At 46.6% G+C, this 17,824-nt stretch overlaps 1 protein-coding gene and 1 long non-coding RNA gene across 7 annotated transcripts in view; one reads left to right on the forward strand and one right to left on the reverse strand.

The window, feature by feature from the left end:
- The window catches only part of TNIK (TRAF2 and NCK interacting kinase), a 145,980-nt gene that overhangs the window by 55,802 nt on the left and 72,354 nt on the right, over window positions 1-17,824 (reverse strand). For all 6 annotated transcript variants that reach the window (XM_085069042.1, XM_085069040.1, XM_085069044.1 and 3 more), the window contains exons 3-6: window positions 14,710-14,766; window positions 10,370-10,495; window positions 3,004-3,114; window positions 593-683 (exon numbers count right to left, since the gene is read on the reverse strand). In XM_085069042.1, the coding sequence (XP_084925168.1) occupies window positions 593-683; window positions 3,004-3,114; window positions 10,370-10,495; window positions 14,710-14,766 (385 nt within the window). The remainder of the gene's footprint in view (window positions 1-592; window positions 684-3,003; window positions 3,115-10,369; window positions 10,496-14,709; window positions 14,767-17,824) is intronic.
- LOC146433098 (uncharacterized) lies at window positions 5,745-10,431 on the forward strand. Its single transcript, XR_014853992.1, has 2 exons — window positions 5,745-5,882; window positions 9,760-10,431. It is a non-coding gene; the product is annotated as an uncharacterized LOC146433098 (long non-coding RNA).

Genomic DNA, 17,824 nt, shown 5'->3' on the forward strand with positions numbered 1-17,824 from the left:
CAAAGACAGCCTTAATGACATTGGTGCTGGTCAGCTGAGGATGTGAGCACATCATCTGCACTGATCCACTGCCTTCTGTATGATCTCCACACCAAAGCCTGCTCCTCTCCAGGGTGACTAACACAGTGCATGAAATCCTGAGTAGTTGCAAATTAAGCCTCCTCCATCAGGTTAGCTTGGAAAGGGAGTTTGGATTATGTAACACCAAACTGAATGGATTATCCTCTAGGACTATGCAGCTGTGGGGGAACAGCCCTTGACAAGATCTGGCAATGCACACAGGGCGGTTTTCAGTCCATGGCATGAAAAATTGGTGCTGGTTGCTTAACCTGTACCTGGTGGCAGAGCTGTCTGAGCAGAAACACCACTGCAAGCACATCTCTGCAAGCAGAACTTGGCCATCAACCCCCAGCAGCTTATGGCACAGCACTTGCTCAGCACCCAAGGTCATGTTATCAAGGCCAACATGACAAAACCCACACAGCAGCTCTTGGTCCCCATCCCCTTTCTCTGGCTCATGGACAAGCCAGTTTTGCTGCTTCCCCTCCAGCCAGCCCACCTGGGGATTCCAGGAGCTCTAACCCACTCTTACCTAGTTTCACTTCTGCATTTTCTGTCAGCAATACATTCTGTCCCTTGATGTCTCGATGAATTACTTTGTGCTGGTGTAGATGACTCAAGCCCTGGAGAATTCAGAGAAAGGTTAGAGGAATCCAAGTTCAAAGCATGTTATTTTCTGACATTCCTCCTCAACCAATTATGCTCCAGAAATGAAAGGTTCACAGTTGGAGTTAAGCACTCGAGAATGCTTTTGTTTATCACATGCTCCAAACACTGTCCCATGTCCCATGCTGGGAGGACATGCCTGGCAAGGAGCCTGTCAATTCTAAAGGGATTAAACCCAGTCTTTCACATTCCTGCAGGAACCTGTATTAACCCAAATTCTTCCATCACTCCAGACATGATTTCCCCCATGTGCTCCCTTGCCTCAGGGAGCCATTTCTGTGGCAGAAATAATAGAATGGGTTTGTCTCCTTCCTCCATTTCCATCATCCAAGAAACTGAAGAAAACAATTCTCTTGTTATATCGGTCCAATAAACTGGATTTCAATACGCTGAGAAGCTAGTATTAAAAAAGCTACCATGCAAATACAAACGTTATAACTTGCACATATCCCTGATAGAGATATAGCTCAAGTAAAAAGCCTGTCTCAGAGGCTAAAGGTAAACTACTTTTGCTGTTGTGTTGGTTTATTAGCTCATTAATTTCCTTTTGAAACCCACATTTTTATTTAATTCATTTATTATTTCGAAGTAACATCCACCCAGATTGCCATCTTAGGAAAAATATGGATTACTTCAAAAACTAATTTTGCATTAGGTTTACATGTCACATTAAACATTCATATTTGAGGAAGAAAAGAATTTCTGCTATCACTTCAGTAGTTATTAGTCATTTTACGCTCGTTACCTTGGGAAAACTGTGGAACAGATTATATCTGTATGGGAGTCCTTTTTTTAGCCATATTATACTTGGTTACAGGCACCTTTGTGAATTGGAGGCAAAGCGAAAATTCCACTGAATTTCAATAAATCCTTTAACAAGGTGGGATTGAGCTTCGTGTTAGAATTCCAACTGTCCATCACTGTCTGAACCAAGCATAAGCCACGTTCTGCAGCGTGAAGGCGGGACCTTTTCCTCACCCCAAACCCCATGGAGGGAGTTTTCCTCACCCCAAACCCCATGGAGGTCACCCACAACCCACCCCAATGCGTGGCCAAACTGCAACTGGTGACACTCAGTGGTGGCCCTGGGACATGAGTCAGCGCCCGGGTTGTGACTCACTGCCAGGGACTATTTTAAGGAGCTCATACACTCAAAATAAGCCCATGTAGCTGTGGCCTCCTGGCACTGAAAGCAGTGTCCATACAACAGCTGATGAGTTACGGTGCCAGCATCTTCTGCACATTGCACTGGTGTGGACAGTGACATTCAGGGTCAACACAGAAGTGCTGTGTCACCTCTGGACACCCATGGCAGCCTCAGTGTCAGGCACATCCTTTCAGAGGGATCATTTTGCCTCATTTTCTTTCATAGAATCATAGAATTGTTTAGTTGGAAAAGACCTGTAAGACCCTGAGTCCAACCACAACCTGATGCTGGCAAGGCCACTGCTAAACCATGTCCCTAAATGGCACATCCACACCTCTTTTAAATCCTTCCAGGGATGGGGATCCATCTCTTCCCTGCAAAGCCTGTTTCAATGCTTAACAACCCCTTTGATGAAGAAATTTTTCCTAAACCTCCCCTGGTGCAACTTTAAGCCATTTCTTATCATTCTATCCCTTGAATGGCTCTTGTACTAGTTTCCTTCACATGCCAAATGTTCCTATTTTCTCTTGAACAAATCCTTGGTTCACAGAGCAATACTTTAATGTAGGGCAACCATTAGAATCCCATCCTCTGAACTCAGCTATGCAAAATGCAGGCTAGACTTTGCTGAAGCTGCCATCTCCCAGTACATGAAACTCTGGCATGGCCCATTTTAAGACATTTCAGTCAAACATTTATATTGTGAGTACAAAAGCTGCAGCACCCTCATTAAAATCAGACGTGGATTTAATAAAACATAGGATGCCTTTCAATCACAAAGATTCTTCTTTCCAGAGACTTTATTAGTACTCCATCTTTCTGTGAACTAAAAACGTAATTCTAATGTAAATAAATCTTTGACTTTTTAATAGTAACAGGAGATTATATTTTTGTGGATGGAAAAACAGGGTTAAAATTCAGAGAACTAATAGAGCTGAAGGGCATTAAGCAGGGCTTATTTATTATGCATCATACAGGCACATGAATCATTCACGCCTGCCAGCAGCACAGAGGCTCCAGCCCATGGCAGCACAGCATCCACGTAGTCTGAGGAGCCAAAGGCTTCCTGTGTCCCCTGAGCACTCAGCTGCCACACTCTCAACAACATCCAGCTCTCCCTGGACACATACCCGCAAAATCTCTCTGCAGATGTAGGCAATCCACTCCTCCTTCAAGGTGTTCCCCTTGGTGTTCTTGATGAGGTCGGTGACGGAGCCCGCGCCGCAGAACTCCATCACCAGCTGCCAAAGGGAGCAGGAATGTCATTAATGACAAAAATGTAATGCAGTGACACCACCAGCAGCATCCCCCAGCCTGCCTGACCCCAGGGCAGGACCCTGATGCTGGCATTGCTGCAGTGGGGACATCACGGTGCTACACAGAGCCATCAGGACATCATTCTGAACCTATCAGCTTGTAATCCAGCTGCGGTTTGTTATAAAATGAAACAGCAATAGGCTTGAAAGGCTTGTGGCCCTCCAGAAGCTTGGGAGCAAGAAACAGGAATTAGTCCAGTGCTGAAAATCAGTGGAGGAGATCAGAATCTCAAACCCTACCCTACTTTATACCTCTGATCGATGTTTAGTATCAACAGCAATAAGATAAAACTCTGTGTCTTGCATGTTAATTCTTCAGTTCTGAAAATACAAAGGCACCAAGGCAGATACTTGAAAGCTTCCTACGATTTAGGAACCAGGTGTACTTTTCAATTTTTATTTTTTATTTAACCAGAAAACCTTTGGCTCTGATCATGTTATTGAGCAGGAAAACTCCTTTGAGGGGAAGATCACCACGCAGTACCAGGCTTCCCAGGAGAGAGCCACTGTCCCACTGCTCAGGTTGGTTCCAACACAACTGGCCACCACAGCTTGCACCACTTCCAACGTTTCAGAACATCAAATATAGCAGCCTAATGATCTAACCCAGCCCAAACTTAATCTTGTCATTGAACAACTGTGAAATAAACGTTGCAAAAATAGCACGGGATGTGAGTCTGCCTCGCGGGGATTTCGCAGATCCCCAGGGTGTGCAGGAGCTGTTAGTGTGCTCCAGAAAGCAAACACAGCCCCTGTGTGCAACAAAACTCCTCCAAGGCCTGTGTAAGTGTTCCTCTCAGATGTGAAACCATGTTTTCCAATTAGATCTGCTTCCTACTTGAAGATATTCCCTTGCCAGTGGTTCCTCGCCACATTCTTCGATGCATGGTCAAAGTTTCTAATTGCATGAGATTTACATGGCATTTAATGTTCCCCAAGCAAGTGATATCACTATTAAAAGCACAGGTCAAAAAGAGAATTACTAACCAAATTGCAAAAATGCAGTGACTTAAGACTATCAGAAATTATGATGATCATAAAATCCAGACACAGGACTGCCAGAAACCTTCAGGCTTAATAAAATGGTTGGGCAGACTATACCTTACTTGGCTTTGACCATGTTTCTAGCTTTAGTTTTGATGTAAAGTTTCTGCTCTCCTCCTGAACTGGGGCTGAAAAATTCTTGGAATATCCCTGTTACGTCAAGAAAGTGGCTTCAAGAAGTGGGTGACTGGCCAAAATCTGTGCCATGCAAAGGCAAGGATGAGAAATCACTGAAGGGGTGTTTCCAACCTATTTTTTTAAAGACATGCAGAGTCCTGTAACATTCATAGGAAAATAATGCAGCCTCCAATGAGAGAAATCATTGGACAAGGAGATACCTGGACAAGGAGATACCAACAGACCAGGTGAGACCTGACCCATAGCACTGCATGTCCTGCTGGGTGATAGAGCCCAAGAATAATAAATGCACACTGCAATGGGCACAGGAACATGATCATGTCTTCTCAGAGAACCTGAGAGCCTGTTCAGCTATGCAGAGAATGGATGGTTATGATATTTCTATGCATATTGTCAACAGTAAGGACAGGTAAGTCCCAGAGAGACAGAAGAACAATTAAGATACTGCCATAATATCAATTTATCAACACTATGGGTATGTTTAGGCTGGAAACCAACAGCCTTCCAAGAGAAAAATTAAAATGAACAGAAGTTCTTGCTGATTTTAGGGCAGAACTTAATACAGGCAGAAAAGGCTTCAAATGGCAGTTGGATACTAAAATATTTTCTCACCAGTCTCATACCCTTGGGTGAGTGCTTTGCCCTCACACACTTGCATCATTACCAATTTTCTTAAGGGATGAAGTAATGATGGAGTAAGACAATAAACTGGAAATGCATATTGAATTTTTATTAACCATAATTAAAATTGTCATCAAGATGGGCTAAAGGTAAGATCATCTTCTGAAATTTAATTTGCAAGGACATTTATTGAGGAAGTATTTTTAAATACAGTTCATTTAGCATTTACTTAGCTCTTCATACCAGAGTGACAGCAAACTTCATAAGCAAGGCAAATTCAGAAGCTGCAGCTGTAAATCTCTGTGTCCTGCTGCCTCATGAATTTTTTGTTTAAAGAGCCTTTGCAGTTTTCAAATCAACCACCACTTTCCTCAGTTTAGGAATGGCAAGACCTCCGCTCTGATCACTGCTGGGTATTACCTGGAAGAGCTAAAATCTGAGTACCTCCAGCACAGCAATCCCAATCAAACTGACAGTGAACTGCTCCAGCTTCTCCAGAGGAACTCCCCAAAATAAATCAAATCTTTTATTACACATTAAATCCTTCTGTGTTGCTATTCCTCAGCCCAGGAACCATTTGACTTCTTTTAACTTACAGAAAACAAGCACACAACACCCTCAGGCTAAATGCTACTGGAAATCAATCCTTCTGCTGTGTGTGTAAACAGAACTGGGGTGTAACATGGTCCCACACATCCAGGCCACCCAAATTTCCCATCCCACCCCACAGCCTGGCTCCCAAGAAGTCATGGGACCTGGGGCCAGTGACAGAGCATTAAAAACACAGAGACCTTCCCTTGGTGGATCAGCAGAAAAGCTGATGCCCATTTCAGAAACAGAAAAAGCAATCAAATCGGTGTTAAGCAGCAACTGAAATATCCTGTAACAAGGTAAGCCCAGGTTTTCATTGCTTGTGTTGGTGCTGGGGTGGGAGAAGGCTGTGACACTGCAGCCACACACCCTGGTGGGAGCACTGGAGCCAGCACTGCTCTGCTCTCACCTCTCCAACAGCAGCATCCAACTGCTCTCACACGAATTCCTCAATAAATGACTTGCCTGGCTCTGCCCTGCCTGCACCTCCAGCATATTGAGGCCAGCCAAGCAATCCCTGCCCCTTGGGGAGGCAGCAGGCAGCTGCTGCCACGGTCCTGAGCAGACTGAAGGCTTTGGGTTAGGGATGGCAGCAAAAGGAGCTGGGCTCACAGTTCCACAGTGTTTACAGCACTGACATTGCTTTGCAGAGAGTTAAACAGTATTGGATTACCCTGGCAGACAACAGCAGAAAGCTGCTCTGGTAACCCTGAGCTCTCAGTCAAGGGCTGGAGGAGCAGCCCCGATCCCTCTGCACTCCCCAGGGACTGCAGAGCTTGGAGGGACTAGAGAGAGATACAGCTCAACCGAAAACTGACCCCTCTCAAATGTGCCATGATCTAATTCCTGTGATGTAAAGAATCAGCAACTGCCCAAAAATATTTTTCAGGGTATATAAGCAGATTAAGAGCAATACTGCTCAGAGCTGCACAGGTGTCACCGAGTGCTCTGACAGCTCATGCTCAATTTTCAATGGAGCCTTGCTGCCCCTGTTTTTGCTCTCCAGATCCCTGGTGTGACTCTGTTCACATCACCCTAAAGCAATTCAATGGGCCCCTAGAGCTCAACACAGTGAAAAAACACATTTCAGCTCCACAAACCCAGCCCTGAGCACTGCACAGCTGCAGCAGTGCCACCCTGACCGAGGTGCTGTTCCCAAATCACCCTCATTCCCTTTTCCCCCATGCTGCCCCAGATTCTCTGCTGCAGAGGACACCCTGGAGGCCACCCCACCACGTGGGGATCTGGCAGCCTGCCTGTTAGCAATTTGTCCCCCTGGGTGACAGATGCGGCTGCGGGCAGGGTTGCCATGGCAGCCCATCCATCGCAGCCAGCGCTGGCCCTGGGGACACTGCTGGGCTCTGCCCTGCCCTGGGTGGGCTCTGGGTAGCTGCCAGCCTTTGCTCACATTCTGCACAGCCCCTGTGCCTGCTGCTCTGTCCACAGTGGACATCAAGGGCAGATGGCAAGTGGCCAGCAGTGGCACCTCCATGACCCTGCACATGGGCACAGTGAGTGGGGATCAGAGTGCCTGCAGCTTCCTGCAGTCCCCAGGGCAGGGATCCTTTGGGCTGGGATCACCTCCCCATCCAGTTCACACTTCCTAATGAATGCCTCATCTCCCACCAATTAAAAAAACAGCCACCCCAAAGTATCTCAAAACAACCCCAACCTGGGTTATGCACCCCGTAACTTAGATTTGGGATGAGCAAGGGGAATTTAATGAGTTTAACTCTGAGAAGCAGCAGCTAACTGATTAACTTGGTCCTTGTATCCCCTGGGAGTTTCTCCAGTTTCTGCAGCCCACCCTCACCCTGTTCCTTTGCACCAGAGCAGGATCCCCTCACCTCAGCTACAGAGAGGCACAAACCCTCCCAAAGATCCACAGCACCCCAGAATGCAACACATTATCCAACATTCGAATAAACCACCCCATATTTTTAAATTTCTTTTTAAATGTTCTATGAAGCTTGTCCCTATGACTTATACTTTTTTTTTTGCTTAACATAGCAGGTTTGTGATACATCTGCTAAAATGCCCTCCACACAGCTCCTCAATTTCTGAAAACAGGGTTTTTCAGTGAGCTTGAGCTCATCTTTCAGGGCAAGTAGCTGCTGTGGAATGGAGCAGCAGCACCAACAATACTTCATGTCGGAAGCCTGCCACGTTTCTGAGAGATCTTAATCTCCACTGAAAGAGTTCCCTATTTTTTATTTCCGTATCAGCCTCCCGAGCGTCGATAAAAAGAATTACTTGGGCATTATCAGAAACCGTTTTATTTCAACAAAGAGCCAATGAAAAATAAACAAGCCTTTATCTGTGAGGAAAGACTGATAGAGTTCACACGAGTCCTAATTCAATCAGATCCCAAAACAACAGCTATTTGGGGCACCAGCACACCTCTCCTCCAGGGCTGGGGAGCTTTCCCAGGAATACCTCCACCAGACCCAGCACCAGGCATAGACAAAAACCCCCTCAACACCCCAGTGCAAGAAAAGCAGCTTCTGAAAAAATGTCTTTCACTAACCTGTGAGAAAGGCCCCAGATTGAGAGGAGAGGTAGCAGTCTGGGAGAGAAATCAGATTATTTAGTCTGCCTTTCTCAGGGGGCAAGAATAAGCAGGATGGTGAATACCTTCAACCCCTGCATGATCAGGGAAAACCCAGATCCTCCTCCTGACTTGGGGCATGTGAAGGTGGTACAGCACTACAGCCTCCTCTGCCGTGCCATGGTGATGGGAAAACCACAGAACATCCTGAGTTGGAGGGGATCCCACAGGGATCATTGAGTCCAACTCCTGATCCTGCACAGGAAAACCCCAAGAATCCCACCCTGTGCCTGAGAGCTTCAAAACACATCTTGAACTCTGTCAGGCTTGGTGCTGAGACCACTTCCCTGGGGAGCCTGCTCCAGTGCCTGAGCACCCTCTGAGTGAACAACTTTTCCTAATATCCACCTAAACCTCCCAACACCATCACTCTTCATGCTATGCCTCTTAATCCAAGGAGTTCTCTGGTGAGCTTTTCTTTTTGAAAGTTTGGGCTGGTCTTTCAGTAACACTCTTAGATGCCGAGAGCCTTTTGTACTGGAGCTGGAGGAAAGAAAGAAAACCAAACCCTCTTGCCTGCTCAGAGCACACAAACCCCAGACCCAATCAGTGCAAAAGCACTGAGCACAGGCCAGCACCAGGGAGGGCTCCTCTCATTACTGGGGACTTGGCACACAGTGGGTGGGTTTTTTCCCCTCCAGGCACTCCTGCAGCACAAGGAAAAACATTGTGGGTTGTTTTAATATTTCACTTAAAAAAAAAAAAATTATAAACCAGCCAAAGCCAAATGGAATTTCATGGGATGAAAAAGCATTTTTCAGCCTGACAGCTTTCGCCCCGCTGAATCCCAGGCCAGCTGCAAAGAGCATGTTTTTTAGGAATTCCCACCAAATATAACCTGAACACCCAGGCTAGGAATGCCCCTGGAGTCCAAGCCCCCAAGTCTTCCCAATAATTCAGTGTACCAGAAAGTCTTGGGGAACAAAATGGCACAGAAGTCCATCAAGTGCAGCTTTCTCCTGGGAGGAGTGTCCTCTAAATCCCTCCAGTTCCACTGGATGCTCTGGCATGTGGCTACAGAAGTGAACAGCTGAAGTCACTGAATGTTTTGCTGAAATAAAGCCGATGTTGTACAGAAACCACAGGGAGCGAAGAAGTGCTGCTGCTCTTCACCATCTCCACGGTCTCCCAGGTGAATCATGGGTATTTGTAATCCCTGAAAATTTAGGCAGTAGCAACCTTGCTCAGGCACAGAAAAGCTTTGGAAACCACACATGGGTAAGGCAGAACTGACTGGATTTACAAGTCAGTGAGGAAATAAGGACTTTTTAGACGCCAGGACAACATTCAGGTTGTTGTATTGATGATAACTCCAACACAGCTTTCTCTCCAGCAGACCCCTGAGGAAAGCAGAGTCCCACACTGCTGCTCAGATGGCTACAGGCACTGCAGGCTGCTGCTCCAGAGACTCCAACCAGCACAGCCAAGCTCAGAACACAGCACCACAACTTTAATTAATTTCACAGCAACAGCCAGAGCCCTGACCTGCAGTGCCACTGCCCTGCCCAGCCCCCTGAGCACCAGCTGCTGCCAGAGGGAGTGGGCTCTGATGCTCTGTCTCTCCACAGGGACAGAGCAGATTTAAACTCCATCCTCCATGCTCTAGGAATGCTGAATTAATAACTGAGAAGCCCCTGACAAGGGAAGCAGCAGGAGGAGGCAGCTGAGGATTTGTGGAGACACAAAGCAGCTCGGTGCCCTTCAGCAGCATCAGGCGTCTCCACCGAAGTGGCTGAGCAGTCACAGACCTCCCTGATGTCCCCTCACTGTCCCCCTCCTCTTTATCCACCTGCACTGGCTCCATGAAACGTGAGAAGCAGCACCAAGAGGTGGCAGGAATCACTCAGCATCCCCCCCAGCTTCCATCTTCCCAGTGATGCTCCCAGCTACCTCCAGCTGCCAGAGGAGAGAATGATTTTCAACTGAATATTGTAACAAAGATATTGCTAAATGACACTTCAGAATAGAAATGGGTTTATCATCAGCTTGCGAAGATTTTATGGAAAATGAAGAAGTGTTTTGCAGTGCAGCAAGAGCCTTTTCAAAGTCATGACTTCAAAAAAAGATGGATGCAAAGTAAGGGTTTTTGTGTAAACTTTGGGTGCTGGTAAGAGGACAACCCAGAGTAAATAATCTGTGTCAAATCCCACTTATTTTGAAGAAAAGAAAGCAACTCACCCAGAGCTGATCATCCATTCCTGGTGGGTTCTTTTTAATAAAAGCACCATAATACGTAGCAATATTTCGGTGGTGAGAATACTTCTTCAGCATGTTAATTTCTTGTTTGATCTCTTCCTCTTCATCCTGGGAGGAGGTGAAAAGAAAATAAAACCAGAGGCATTAGGAGATCACACTTCACAGGCTCCCAGTTCTCTCTGTAGGTGGGTGAACGTCCAAGCACCCCACACCTGACTGACTTCTCTCAGCTTTTTTGCACCATTTTTTACAACCACTTTGCAGCAGATCCTGGGAGCCTGAGAGCTGGACTGGAGACTAATGGTGCTCTGAGGCTCAACCATAGCTGCGTTACTCAACCATAGCATCAGCACACCCTCACAGAAACACACACAGCAGAGAAGGTGGTTTTCTAGAAACCACTGCATGGCAGAAGTGCTCCTGTGCTCCCAGCCCTCTGGCACATTGCTCCTGCCCACCCTGGAAACAGCACAACACCTATGGGGACACCAGGAGCTGCTGGGGGTGGGGTGGCACACATGGGGAGCAGGCAGGTGCTGCCTGTCCACAAACTCCATCAGACTAACTCAGTCCTGGTGACAAGCACCACTGCCATGGGCTGTCACAGCCTCTCTCTGTCCCATCTGCAAAGTGGCATTAGCTGAAGCAGCTGAGGCAGAGGAGCCACACCAATACCCCTTTTGATGTCCCACCTCTTTGTTCTCACACCCATCAAACGTGCCCTGGTCTCATTTTAAGCTGACTGAATTCCAGCCTGCTGTATTTCCACAGGCACCACTTAGCACCTCAATGCCAATGAGCTTTATTATAAGGGACCAGAAGGGCTGTTCGTTCTTTACTCCCCTTTATTCCCCTCATGCCCCTCACCTGCCTCTTGTGACCTCAGTTTTACAAATGGGCAAAGGACAAGACACACATAGAGCAGCAGAGCTGGAGGTGCAGATCTTGAGGAGCAGGTGTCACTCAACACAGACAGAAACACACCTTTCTTCCCAAAATACCATGGGAAGGGATTTAGTGACCACACTCTTCCATTCAGGAAAGAACAGCAAAAGTGAGGGCAGAAAGAACAAGTACATGAAATCTCTGGATGGAGCTTGCATAAACAACCTCCAGTTTTATTTTCAGTGAGAACATGAGGGTATACGCAGCAAAGAGGATGAGGAACAGGCTCAAACACTACCAAGAAACCCTGGGAACTGTTCTGGAAGAACCTTTACCACCTCTCTTCAAGCAGTCAACACAGCTTTGCTGGTTTTCATTTGTCCAGGAAACCAGGGGAAATAACATGAAGTTTATCAGGCCACAGAGGTGATTTTTTTAGTTGAAGACCTTTGCAACAACAACAACAACAACAACTAAAAAGCAGCTGGGTGGTCACAGTGCTGGGAGGAAGGAGCAGCACTCAGCACAAAATCCCTCCAGCTCTCTGAGCACCCAGCCAGCTTTTCAGGCATCCCTCAATTCATGTCCAGCTCTCTAGGAAAAAATAGTGGCAAGGCAAAGGGATGCTCAGTCTAAAGTTTTATTTTAACTTTGTCTTCAAGTTGAAGAACTCAAAATGAGTGGAACAAAAGCTCTAAAGCATGAGAGCTGTGGAGGCACCTGAGGACATGTCTGCATGGTCAGACTCCTGCTCCAAGCAGGACTACTGAGAGCAATCATCCCCAGCAAATCCAGCAAGGGAGGGAAGAAAATGGAATCATCACAGCAAGCTGCTGCAAAGCCTCCAATCCCAAACCCAACAAAAGCCACAGGCCAGGCTTTGCTGCCACACTTTGCCTCCATCAATCGATTCTCTTATATCCATCGCTGGAAGTAGGTCATGCAGCACACAGCAGGACCAGCCCCTGGAAAACGAATCCCAACTCTTAATGCAGAGATAGCAGCTGCCCAAACTGATGAAGTGCTGTAATTTGAGGGCTTCTATTCTGCAATCTTCCTGAACAGATAATTAGTAAGAGCAGGGATGAGTTAAACAAAGCGTCATTGTCAGGAGCCTGTGTGGGTTTAGCGCAAGGCATGTGGTCAGGATGGAGTGCTGTCTGGGAGCTCACTGAGCACAGAGTCATCATGGTTTGGGCTGGAAAGGACCTTAAAGATCACCTAGTTCCACCTCCCCACCATGCAGGGACACCTTCCACCAGAGCAGGCTGCTCAGAGCCCCATCCTGCCTGGGCTTTACACTCCAAAAGCTGCAGAAGGCTAGGGCTGGGATGACCACACTAATTCTGTTCTCTGCCGACTTCTGAAAGACACACTGTCACCAGGGATATCCTGGAAAAACAGGTGGGATGGAAGGTCAGGATCAAATGAAGCAGCAGCAGCAGCGCTGGAATTGTGTGTGAGGAGGAGCTGAAGGACTGAGTTTTACAAATTCCTCCAGAAGTGATGCCCAGAACCTTTCCTGCAGTGGCTGGAGGACAAGGCTCTAGGTGTGACTCCAGCACCAAGAGCCATGAAGCACAGCCAGCCCTTACCATGGCACAAGTCTGCACAGCCTTCACTGTGGGCACTGCCCACCCTGCCCTGGTCCTGCCCTGAACGAGCCCTCTCCACCTAAAAACAGCCTAAGGGGGAAATAATTAAATATCCAAAAACCTCATCCCATGACAAATATCTGCTTTACTACCTTGTACTTTCAGGCACGAGGTGCAGCTTTGCCAGGCAAAATTTTAGAACAGGGACATCGACTTAAAGATGTGTATGAAATTGTTATTGGGCAATATCAGATTTACTTTTCTCCAATATCTTTCCTTGAAAGTGATGGTATTTTAAAACCACTGAATTAAGTGTGGATTCAAATTCAAGCCTATGTTTGGCCTCAAAGTAATATTTTGATTTCTGAGCTTAAATTCATTCTAACATCAGACTTCATCCCAAGGGAATTTCACTGCTATTTATGCCATGGGTTTATGCTTGGTGGGTCTGCCTATTCCCTTAGAGCCTGCTTCCCACGGGAATGAGATAAATGGCACTTGTAGATACTGCAAGTAAACAGGAACAACTTTCATCCACGTTTACATTTTACACATCATTTCACCTGTTGGCACCAAAAATAACCTGGACCAAGGTCCCATAGATATTAATACCACACCACAGCATCTAAGGTATTTCAAAACAGATTCCCAAGGCCAGCTGACTGCTTTCACAGAGAGTCATTTCTGTATGTGCTGAGCTCCTGAAACCTAATTTAAGACGTTACCCAAAAATTTAGGTGGGTAGCTTGTTGATTTGAGTTCTAATTTTGAAATGTGTTGTTCCAGTAAAAAAAAAAAATACACAACACAACAAAACACATTCTTACTCCCAAGCCTGGTATTGTTTCCAGTACAGGAACTTTGGAAGGACAGTACTGCACTTAAAAAAAATTACTCAAGAAAAAACATCTTCATGCCACACTCCTAAATGCATCCGTTAAGGGTTTTAGGGATCACAGCAACTCATTTTTTCTTTTGTGGCAACTGGGAAATGGTGAAACCATCCTTTCCCCTCAATTTTGTTATTCATTTAATAATTTGGAAATTCTTGGTTCTCTCAGTCTGACACACATTTTGGAAGAGCCACCTTTGAGACCAGGGTGGTACCCTTTTTCCCCTGTTTATCAGTAGGATGCACAGGAATTATTCAACTTGCCTACTGAAGTTATTCATGACAATAATTGCAACATAGTTTTGGTGAACAAAGCACTTCAGGGAAAAACATGGATGCAGAGAAACAGCAATGAGTTATGAATACACAATCCTGCTGCTACTTTTGATAAGGGCGTGTGTGGCATGACAAGGGGGAATGGCTTCAAATTGCCAGAGGGCAGGGTTAGATGGGATATTGGGAAGAAATTGTTCCCTGTGAGGGTGGGGAGGCCCTGGCACAGGTTGTCCAGAGAAGCTGTGGCTGCCCCTGGATCCCTGGAAGTGTCCAAGGCCAGGTTGGACAGGGCTTGGAACAACCTGGTATAGTGGAAGGTGTCCCTGCCATGGCAGGGGGTTGGAACTGGATGATCTTTAAGGTCCCTTCCAACCCAAACCATTCCATGATTTTCTTCAGATTCCATTAAGGCATTTCAAAGAGCCACTGCTGGAACTGGAAGCTGCTTTGTTTCAGCGTGAAAGTACTTTATCTCCAAAACTCTCCCAGATTAATTTTTTTCTCACATATTTATCGTAACTACAACCTCTTAATGACACATACCACATTAAGACAAAGGGAATTTACTTCCCAGGAATGCCAGTCTTCCACCCACCCCCACATTATCACACCCCATCCCCTTTCCCCTCTTATCTGTAATTTAAGGATGCAGGAGGAGGAGGAGGATACATTACCCCGGTGACGTCCATAACCTTAATAGCAGCGAGCTGGCCTGTTTTGACATGACGACCCTGCAAAAGAAAAGGGAGAAGTTTGTTTGGTTTTGTTCAGTGACAGTGTTTTCCTCACAGTGAACAATATCCCTAAACAATCTCCTTGCACGCCCTGGCAGCATCCACACATTATTTGTTGCTTTTTCAAGAGCATCTTCACAGCAGCCATGATGGGAAAGCAATTCCCTCCCCTTCCTCCTGCCATTACAATTAATTAGTACAGGGCCTTCAGTGCTGTATTTTCCTGGCAAACAAGGGCTGGAAATACCCTTTAATGCTCAGCCATGCACAAAAAACCAGCTCAGGGCCTCTCCTGAGCACAGAGCATGACTCGGCTGGAAATGGGCTGCTGGAGCTGAGATGATGGGAATATCCACACTGCCTTCGGTCCATTTGTGGACCTGGGGACACATCAGGGACTCCTGGCCTGCAGGGCACCACATTCACTCTGACCAGTGATTTATGTATTTTTGGAAAGCCTTGGTTAGCAGGCTAGAGAGGTTTTTAAAAATTTTCAGCAACTGAAGAAAAATCAGCAAATCACTGCAATGAACTGTTTGTTGCACAGTGCTCGACTACATTAATCCTAATGGGAAAATGCCTGGGAGAGATGGTGAAAATATAAAAGAACTCCAACTATTTATGAGGTCTTAAAACCAACACAACTGTTATCAAGCAAGGCAATTCTCAGCCTTTCCTCCTTTCCTGAGAAATGGATCACCCAACATCATTTCCAAATTGTTCATATCAAATCATTCCCACCCCCAGCTGGAGGACATGTGCTCTGCTCCCTAACCAGGCAGTCTGAGGAAAAGATGTTTTTCCTCCAGGAAAGCCAGGAAATGCTGATCCCAACAGGAAAGCTGGGAGGAAAAGGGAAACATTCCTATTTCCCAGTCTGCATCCCTTTTTACTATGGGAGCTGCCCATGGTCCCTTCATGAGAGATATGGTGTGGAAGACAGAGGGAATGGCAGCTCTTGTCCTGCAGCTTTGATAATTAACACACCAAGGACACAACCAGGAGCAGAGGCAGAGAGGGGTCAAACTGCAGTATGGCAAACACATGGAAAAACCGAAGCTTTTCCTAAATTGCAGGCTCCTCCTGCCCCCACACCAGCGTGCACAGATGAGCTGGGGTTTGTGTCAGGTCTCCCAGCCCTCCTGCAGGCTGGAGAAAGTCTTTCACACCATCTTGCCTCCAGCAAGAACCCCAAATTTCCAGACATGGGAACCTCTCCCTGGTCCCTCAGGTTTCCAGGCACGGCGCTGGGAAGCAAACCCACGCGCCGGCTGTGGAGCAAGGCAGCATCATCTTCTCCAAATTTATGACTTCACCAGGAAGCCAATTCACCCACCAGGGCTCCTCGCTCATTTATTAACACAATTTATATGTCCTGAGCAACCGCATGTTCTAACAGCGGAAAAAGAGCTTTATTTTAAAATATGTGCAACATAAAAAGTAATAAAACCAAGCGCAGCCCAGCAGCCCCGGGCTGAGGCTGAAGCATCCCCTGGATGCAGCCGTCAGGAAGGAGGGGCACACTGCTAGACACCATCTATTTAGACAGCATGATCTGCAGAAACAAATCCTCCTCTTCCTAAATTCATCCTTGTTTGCTTGCCCAGGAAGTCCCCACGTGTACTGACACTTTAATTAAAGCCCACGGAACACCCGCAGGGTAAACACTTGGACCATGGTATGCCACATCTCCGTGAACTGGAGGAGGGGGAAGCAAGCTGGGGCATTTCAAACCATGGATTTTGGAGTTGTACCTGATGCACCACCAGCTCATTTTATATGTTAAGGAAATGCCCCCACCTTGCCGTGGTGAAGTGCTGCTGCTTCACTCAGTACCAGCCATGGGGAAATGGATCCCTATGTGACCACAGCATCCTTCCAGGAATCTGCTGCCTCCCTGCACACCTCCCAAGTATTTACAGACAATGGTAATAACTTAATATTGTGTAAGCATTTACCAAAACAAAATAAACCACTTGGAAACATATGTTAATGTAAGTCATGAGGGGCACTTAGTCACGCAAAAATCAGGCGGAGTAGAACCAGTAAGTGTTCGGCCTGGGATGCTGTAGCAAAGATTTGCTTTTTCTATAGTTTGTTCATGATGATGGGTTGCAGAGCTTCACCCTGGCAGATGAAACCATCCAGGGAAAACAGGCATCTCCTCACCAGTCAACCATCCCTTTTAATTCAACCTACTGCTCAGCACTGGGACTTGCTGTGAAACCTTCATAAATAGTTCAGAAAGCCCAGTTGATTTTTACCCTGCTGCAGACATTCTTGAATTTGCAATAAAGATGCAGACAGGCTGGAGGAAGACACCGAGATGTGGAAGTGAGAGACGCAATGGAGGATTTAAATCAACATCCAACCTGTACCCATTAAAAGATGCCATGGCAGCAATAAGCCCCTCGGACAGCACTGACCACCAACCACCTCTGGCACCTTGGCCACACAGACTCCAATGCCTCTTCCCAAAGCCTGGAAGCAAGACCAGAAGCACCCAGGACCCTGAAAACTCTCCAAAGTATCCAGTTGGATTGGGCAGTGGAGTCACTTGTGCTGAACCAAAGCAAGTTGAAATTGAGATTTTATTAATGTCAAGTGCTAAGCTGCCCTGTGCTGATGTATAAATGGGGATCGGGGTATCAAGATAAGAAAAGCACCAAAAAGCCCCTGTTTTGATTAGTTTCCTTCCTGCTTGTCCTCCACCCATCAAAACCTGATGTTTTGTACCTTTAAACCATCACAACAGTAGTGCCCTCCACTTGGAAACCACGCAAAGACTGAGCCCAATTCCTGCTCTCAGGGTCAACTCTGCCTCCTTGACACCAAAGATGTGGGTCAAAACAGGCAAGAAGTGTTGAAGTTCAACAGAAAACCTCCACTTTTTCCAAAGTCCCCCTTTTTGGTGCCCTCACGGGGATGCTGGAGAGGCGCAGCTGCCTGAAGGCAAAGCCTGCAGAAGGATGGGACCTTCCTGGGTAAAACAGTAACTTCGGTCACCCCACGTTGGCTGCTCAGTCAGCACTGCAGGTTTGAAGGAACACTGCCA

Source organism: Lichenostomus cassidix, chromosome 9, assembly GCF_008360975.1.
Source record: "Lichenostomus cassidix isolate B80296 chromosome 9, HeHo_3.0, whole genome shotgun sequence".
In the NCBI taxonomy this organism is placed as follows: domain Eukaryota; kingdom Metazoa; phylum Chordata; class Aves; order Passeriformes; family Meliphagidae; genus Lichenostomus; species Lichenostomus cassidix.